Source organism: Nicotiana attenuata, unplaced genomic scaffold (assembly GCF_001879085.1).
Source record: "Nicotiana attenuata strain UT unplaced genomic scaffold, NIATTr2, whole genome shotgun sequence".
Lineage (NCBI taxonomy): Eukaryota > Viridiplantae > Streptophyta > Magnoliopsida > Solanales > Solanaceae > Nicotiana > Nicotiana attenuata.
In genome coordinates this window covers 14369-22445 of record NW_017671746.1, presented here as the reverse complement: position 1 = coordinate 22445, position 8077 = coordinate 14369, and the positions used below count along the sequence as shown (strand labels likewise).

Below are 8077 nucleotides of genomic sequence, written 5' to 3'. Positions count from 1 at the left end.
CTTGAATGTGCTAAATTGAAATTAATGATAGCAATTGTATAGCCAAAGTTTTGTTATTTGTTTGATGTCCATTTATGCAAATTGACTCTTCAAACAAATATTCTTCAAGAAGGTAAAAAGAAATAACTTTATTTTTAATATTGACCGATTTTGTGATATTTCTTTCTCCAGCATGTATGTTTACTTTATTATATATGTAAGTAAACTTTTATTTGGTTTTGTAAACTCTTTTTTGTTATTTAGATAAACATAGACGTGTACTCTATATATTACATTTATTTTAAAAGAATTTCATTTTATTCAAATCTAGCTTCAATGTTTCAAAGAACTATACTTATAGGATTTTAAATGTGAAAGAGTTTTATAGTTATATGGAGTAGTTTTTTTTATTGTTAGAGGCGAAGTAGTATTTAAATAATTACAAAAAATAACAAAAGTTCCTAACATGATTGCATATGATCATTAACCGAATTAAGTATGATAACATGATGAAAAAAGATAAATTTTATTTTTAATTTAAATATATATATATATATATATATATATATATATATATATATATAATGTCAATTAACTAAAATAGTCAAATATAGAATAAAGTTACCATATACTTGGCTTAACCATAATGTCAATTATATATGGTAACTTTCATGCTTTAATATATATATATATATAGATATCCACTAATTTTACTCATTAAAACATAGGAAAAAAGAAAAATTTAAACCAGATTCTAAAATTGTACTTTCACTACTTTGACTGCTGGGTCCACAATTCCCTCCTATATAAGCCGAAACACCTAACTCAATACGCCCCTCCCTATTGACCACTGCCTCTCTCTCTCTCTCTCTCTCAAAAAGTTTCCCTCATAGCCATGTCTGACGTTGAGTCCACCACAGCAGCGGAGAACCCTATCCTCCGCCGCCGCAATTCCGTTATACTTCCTAAAAAGCTCACCTTACAGCATCAAACATCAGCTTCAACCACCATCACTACCACCGCCACGTCATCTTCGTCGGCTTCGTCATCGTTGACGAACTCGGCGAGCGATGATTTTGAGCTGTTCTCTATTAAGCCTGTATCCTACACTTCTCTGAGGGATATCCTGCCACCTTCCGCCGTCAATTCTCCCAGGCCTATGACTTCGCCTCACCAAGCCCAATCCGGTTCCGAGATTTCAATCCGGAATCGTCTCGTTAAGCAAGCCGCTTGGGCTTATCTCCAGCCGATGTCGACTTCACAGGATTCCTCCGGCCGGAGCTTATTCGGCCGCCTCTTCTTCTTCCCTGTCAATAATCCTGTCGCCGGAATTCTTGACTGCATTGATCGGTACATTTTTGCTCCCTTGACTAAAGCTGTTGATTGGCTTCTTCGTGCTGTTCGGGTTCGGAGCTCCAGATAACGACAAAAACAACGGGTTGTTAGGGTGACCCGACCCGATATACAGTATATATTCTTCCGTTTTGGATTTGTCACCTTCTAGTTTGAAAATTGGGGTCATAAATGTACAACGCCTTTCATTTTCTCATGTAATTCCAGAAAAACCGAAAAAAAAATACAAAACAAATGGAGCAGGAAAAACGTTCAATAAAAAATATTTAAAATCTGAGTTTACTTTTTATTTTTATTTTGTTGGCTTATTTACAATGTACAATTTTCTTACTACTATTTCTGGTAAACTATCTGTTGACTAACTGCGCCTATATTTGGGCCGGGCAGCATGGTCCGAACCGGATTCAAAATAGTCTGTGTCTAGGAATGAAAGATCCTCCGGGTGCACTTGGACCGTTTCCGGTTTAGAAGGAAGAAAAGTTGACCGGTGAGCGTAGTAAGACCGCGGCGATTGAGGTGGCTGCCTCCGTGGCGATGGTGGTGGCTGCCTCCTGTCTGACGGCGGCTTGTTCCTCCTGAATAAACTGAAGGATGATGATGACGGTGGTGCTGGTGGGGCCGAAGGAGGTGGCGCTCCGCGAGAATGGTCAGTCCCATTTCTTTGCTGCGAGAATTGATCAACAAAATTAAAAATTATGATTTTCTATATACATACAAGTTTAAAATATCAAAAAGAAGTAACAAGGAAATTGATGATGGTGATAGTGGGAAATAAAGTGGTAATTAAATAAATGGTGAGTAATAATTCGGTGATTAATGTGTTTCTATTCATTGATTTGTATGATTGTTTGTCTTGGTGTTGATTGATGCGAAAAAGTGGTGAGCGAATAAACCAGAATACCTAGAGAATTAAAAAAGGTTTTCTATTGAAAGAGTGTAATATTCGTTTGGGGCATTTTGGTTATTTGGTGAATAGAGAATATGTCACGATATATGAAACGTGTAAGATTATCTCTCAATATTAATAAGTCTATAAATCGGATTTTTATTCAAAACGATGGTTCCTAGTAATTTAATCTGAAGATACGTTCGGAAATAAGCGATTAAGTTTTGAAGTCTTTGTATTTTAGTTTTACAATCAACCTAGAGTTTTGTTGTCACATACATCATGTTTCGTTTTATTTCACATTTTAAATCAATGTGTCAATCCGTAGTTTTTACGCGTTTGAACAAATGCTTTCACTTTATAATTTTGATTAGTTATGACTTTTAGCGCTTGAAACTCAAGAATTAATTCTAGAAAATCTCTTACTGTTCAGTTTGATACTATGAATTTATAATTCGCTTAAAAATTCATATTTATCAACATCTAATTTAAAATATTAAAACTTAGTCGACCCTAGTCAGTAGTGACTAACCATATTACCCAAAACGCATTTGGTTGTATCACGCCTTTGTGAAGATCATGAATTATCACTACTGGGATCAATGAAAGTCTCTGACAAAATGTAGCTAGGTCATTCCTATTATTCAATAGGAGTAATAATAATAAAGAAAACTTGCTCAGCGCTTTACCGCGCCGGTGAAATTATCATTCAATCATTTGATCAATCTTTTATAAGCCTCACTTGTTCATGCCCCTTCTAGCTACTTATTTCTCCACGCCTCCACATGTGCTCTTTGTTATTTATTTACTTATTACTTTTCTTCCTTTTTGCTCTTATCATTCTCGTTACTCTTTTTTACCTGCCTCATTCTTACGAACATTCTATCATTTCCAGACCCTACTGGTGAAATTTTACTGAGTTGTTGTTGTTGTCGTCATTCCTACGATTTTCACGCAATTCATACCTCCTATGGTTCAAGTGCAGTGCAAGCCGGGACGGATCTAACCTTAAGCCTATGGGTTCCCGTGAATTCAATAGTTTTGCCCAAATTCTATATTTATATTAAGAAGTTCATTAAATATTTATTTGGCTGTAAGCCCTATTATTATTGTATAAAGAATTCATAAACTTTAAATCTTGGATTGCCCATACACTCGTTCCTAGGGATGTAGATTTCAAGAATGGGTTAAAACGAACTCATTTAGTGACATGGTAATAATAATACCAAAAATTGATTATACCAATGAAGATGATTATGAGAATCCAAAATGATTAATAGGAAGATCAAATTTGGTAGTATCAGCATGGGCAAGAATTCTTGCTTCATGGAGATGAGATGAACAGAATATATCTTGTCTGAGGAAGCAGACGTGATATACGAGGGAAGTCAAAAAGTATGGAGGAGCTAAGTTAGTCCACTTTGAAACATCGTGGCCGAAGATTCAAAAAGAAGTTGGACCGGCCGAATATGATCTCATGGGCTGGCCAGGGTAATATTCTGAATTCTGATCCACAATAAGACCTAGCAAATGGACTTCTTAGTCTCCAGTACGGATTTGTTCACTGGCTTCTTTACTCTTATCTCAAATTATTTTCGATTTTTCTATTGGTGCTATTCTCGCCCTTGGGACGGAATATTAAAGAAAATACTTATTCCACATAGTGTTTGCACCAAATAAAGCAAGATTAAACCTTAGAAACTATAAACTAAATTGAGAATACATATAAATGTATGTATAAAAGATGAACGACTTGCATCTATTGGTTTTGTTAAAATACTTAGGGATAGTTTGGTTGGATGCATTAGATAAAATAATGCATGCATTAGCTTTGTGTATTAATAATACCTTGTTCGATACACTTTTTGAACATATGCATTAGTTATGCAAGCATTAGTTATATACCATATTTGGTATTATCCTAAGCATAACTAATGCATAGAAAACCATGGTATTAGCTATGCAATGGGTTTTAATGCGTGCATTAGCTTAGTTAACGACAAAATTATCCTTCAAAATTTATGCTTGATAAAATATGCTATTATATTAATGCAAGTTTAAAATAATCCAAATAGTGAGAAATAAAATTATATCCCTAGTAAATAAATAAATACTTAGCATATTTTCTTTTTTAAAGAAATATTCAGTTCTATACTACAATATAGGTAGATAAATCAAATAATTTTTTTAAAACTTTTTCATATAAAAACATTCCTAACATATGTTTTTTCTAAAAAGATAGAGTGATGGACTGGTTTTGAGGGCATTTTTGTAAACAAACAATTCTTTTAGAAATTGTGCAATGCTTTAATACATCAAACCAAACAATGGATAAGAAATATGTCAACATAACTAATGCAAGCATAACTAAAGCAAGCACAACTAATACCACCATTACTAATACACTGTATTCCGCATTCTTATGCACCCTACCAAACGAGCCCTAAGTGTGAATACGCATTTTATGGATGTTATTGCCTTCTCTTTTTACTTTCTTAATCCTTTATATAGTATCTCATAATCTACATTTTGAGTTAATGAAAATGGTCCACTTGAAGGGCTTTTAAAAAACTAATCTACTGTCAAAAAATTCACCAGATTAAGAAAATATGATCATCAAGCATTTAAATGGTTAGATGGAAGTACCTCGGAGCTGAGATGTGAAGTTCTTCTAGAGGGAGCAGCTATAAAATCAAGCAATTGAAAGAATTTTGCTTGGCCCAATTCAGTGCAATTGTGCCAGTAGTAAATAGCCAAGTCAAATGCCCTGGCTCTGAACTCTAGAAAACCCCTGTCAATCTCTGGTTCATGCTTTGACACAAATGGCTTCAACAAGGCATCATATATGTATCCTGTACCCTTTGTTTTTGGATACCATAAGTAGATGATAAGTGCCAACTTTGCCTCACTGTACATTGGTAGCCTGAAATGACAACATAAATAAATGATTGTGTGTGACTTTGATCATGTATCAGATGGAAGGTCTAAAGAGTTCATACCATGCCATGAATACATCACCAAAGCTCTCAATAATTCTCAACACCGCAACAATGATCCTGATAAAAGACACAATTTGCTACTAATCAAGCTTTAATTGGAGATCATCAAGTCCCACTAAGTCAATTGAACAAGTAGATGACCAAACAGTTCACCTATAACCTTATTCAAATAGATGGATAGTGACCTATCAAAATACTAAACAATGCTAAGAATTATAGGAAAAGTTTAGAAAGAAGCAAAACTGTGACTATCCCACCAACCCCAACAAACTCAACCTCTCTAATGTACTACTACATCTTTTGCTATTTTTTCAAGAATGGATCCTGCCATTTAGTTACTAGAATCTCATAATGCTTGTCATTTTCAAAAGGGAAGTTATAAATTGCTAACTACTCTTATCTCAATTATGGACTAGTTAAATATTCTTTTCTTATTATTGGTTGACCTAAAGTTTATCAAAGGAAAATTAATTGATTAGAAGTTTCAATAATTGACATTTTTTATTAGTCTAAAGCCTGAACATGTCAAAAGACTACTCAAAACCAATTATTTCTACAAAACCCTTTTTGCCAACTTTGCTTTCTAAATGGTTCAAACACCCATAACCCCAATTCGCAACAAACCCCCAATTCGTACAAGGAATAAGGTTATTACCAATATTGGCACCAGAATCTGAGTTCTTCAATATCAACTTTGTTCTTCTCAATAGTCTTAAAACATTCAAAAGCAGGGTATGCATATCCAAGAACCAATCTGCAAAAATTTCAAAATGCAAAGTTAAATTCATTCATCCGCAAGTAAGTCAAAAATGCACCAAACCCCACATACACAAACAAAAAGAATAAAGCCAAAAAAGAATCAAAGCAATAGAAAGAAAAAGAAGAAGAAGAAGACAAAAACAGATCACATACACTAAACTGCTAGTGATGAATTCTCCCAACATCTTTCTTCAAAATGCCTAAAAAACAACACAAGCACTCACCCATTAGCAACAAATTCTGAAAAATATCACATAAAAATTGAATCAAAAGAAAACTAACTTGCTGAACTTGAAAAGGAACCTTGGAATGGGAGAGAAAAGAACCAAAAGAACTTGGGATCTATGTAAGAAATGATTCAAAGGGATTTGAAGAACTGCAATGAAATTTCTGAATAAAAAATTGAATGGGTATTAAAAAATGGCATAAATATTATGGAGAAGAAGATAATGGTGCGGAAATTCTGCAAAAGGAAATTAGGAGAATATAGTTACGTTTGTGCAAAGAAAGGATCTCAAATTCTGGGGAAAAAGATATAACTGAGAGAGGGAAAAAAGAAGTAATAATGGGGGGAAACGTGAAAGGAGAGGAAGAAGGGAGAAACAAGTTCGTCGTATGATTATTATAGGAACGTGCAAGCTTCTATATATATATATATACACATATATTTGTGTATGTAGGTGTATATATCTTATCTATTGGGGTGGGTGGGGTAAGGGGGTGGGGTGAGGTTTATGAAGGGTGACAGCGATTTAGATTGGGTAAAACTTAGGAAGAGAAAGGCATTTGACGATTCCTTGAGGGGGACGCCTTGTAGTTCTTTTATTTTTTTTTTTTTTTTTTTTTTGTTGATTCACTTTTTCATTTATTTAATTATTTTACACGTAATTCAGTGAAAGTGGATTTCTTGGGATTCCACGTTCATACGGGTTTAACGGTTGACAGTCTCACGGGGGAAATTTTGATATTTTACAAATGTCTCTTAACTTCTACTAATGGAGAAAAAAACAGAGAAGATAATTTTATTTCCATGAAAAAGTGTACGGGGTGTCAATGTTCGGTTCGGATGGTTATTTTATAAAATTTATACCATATTAATTTTTCCGTTATTCTATTATGTATAACCAAAATTAAACTTTTCGAAACCGTCCCAATTATGTCAGTTTCTCTTCGGTATCGGTACGGTATGGTTAAGTTTCAATATTATTTTAAATGTCATGTAAAAGTCACTGGTAAAAGTAGTATACATACTTTTATAGGACTTAGCAAAACTCTCTAGACAGTTTTACTGTTTAAATGGTGATGAATTAAAAAATATAAAAGATGGCTAGAGTATAGATCCATCCACTTCTCTAGAGCAACGTAAAAGAAACTAGCAAAGATAAAGAAAAGATAAATCACAGGAGTAGAAAGATATTAACCAAGCTGGGACTCAAGAATAAAATCTATAGAAAATTAAATATTCATAAATATAAATCAAACGAAAGGAAAACATATTCAATACATTGTAGTTTGCTACTCATAATCGCTAGAATACTGTGTGTTGTTAGTAAATATGCTGGAAATAATTTATTTTCAGTAGAAGTAATAGGTTTGGGAATTAGGATTTTGATTTTAATTACTTATTGGCTTGTACCCATTTTCATAATTTCATGGCCCAAGGAAAAATTTAATATTTTATTATTTTTAAACTAATAGATAAATATTTTCACATATAAATTTATTCGGTACTGTTCGGTATTTTTTCGACTTATTTTTATAAAATAAAAAACCTACACTAATTATCGGTACGGTTGTAGATTTGTATAAGAATCTACGGTTTTTTTTTAAAAAAAATAAAATAAAAATCGGTTCGGTGCGGTACGGTTCGGTCGGTTTAGTCGCTTATTGGAAGTTTGGAGACAGACTCTTGAGTCTAAGGGTTTCAAGCTAAGCAGAACGAAGACAGAATACCTCGACTGTAAGTTCAGCGCTGAGCCGGGGGAAGTGGACGTCGATGTGAGGCTTGAGTCACAGGTTATCCCAAGTAAAGACAGCTTCAAGTACCTTGGTTCGATTATCCACGGGGGAGGGGAGATCGACGAGGATGTCACACACCGTA

General features: G+C 33.9%; 2 protein-coding genes and 1 long non-coding RNA gene across 6 annotated transcripts; 2 read left to right on the top strand and 1 right to left on the bottom strand.

The window, feature by feature from the left end:
- The first annotated feature begins 756 nt into the window (after positions 1–756).
- On the top strand, positions 757–1811 carry LOC109209990. 2 transcript variants are annotated; one of them, XM_019373364.1, is made up of 2 exons: positions 757–1329; positions 1720–1811. In XM_019373364.1, exons 1-2 carry the CDS (start codon positions 875–877, stop codon positions 1754–1756), a joined length of 492 nt encoding a protein of 163 aa, XP_019228909.1. In that variant the 5' UTR covers positions 757–874; the 3' UTR covers positions 1757–1811. The 2 variants fall into 2 exon arrangements, with proteins under 2 accessions (XP_019228909.1, XP_019228908.1); XM_019373363.1 differs by lacking the exon at positions 1720–1811 and having other exon boundaries at positions 765–1665.
- On the bottom strand, positions 1580–6752 carry LOC109209989 (putative HVA22-like protein g). Of its 3 annotated transcripts, XM_019373361.1 has the most exons (7): positions 6471–6620; positions 6259–6366; positions 6130–6176; positions 5873–5971; positions 5218–5274; positions 4865–5141; positions 1580–1996 (listed from the first exon to the last, which is right to left on the bottom strand). In XM_019373361.1, the coding sequence occupies exons 3-7, from the start codon at positions 6159–6161 to the stop codon at positions 1691–1693; spliced, it is 771 nt and encodes a 256-aa protein (XP_019228906.1). In that variant the 5' UTR covers positions 6162–6176; positions 6259–6366; positions 6471–6620; the 3' UTR covers positions 1580–1690. The 3 variants fall into 3 exon arrangements, with proteins under 3 accessions (XP_019228906.1, XP_019228905.1, XP_019228907.1); XM_019373360.1 differs by having other exon boundaries at positions 6259–6752; XM_019373362.1 differs by having other exon boundaries at positions 6280–6620.
- On the top strand, positions 1894–4213 carry LOC109209991. Its single transcript, XR_002065470.1, has 2 exons — positions 1894–1978; positions 3114–4213. It is a non-coding gene; the product is annotated as an uncharacterized LOC109209991 (long non-coding RNA).
- Positions 6753–8077: the final 1325 nt, after the last annotated feature.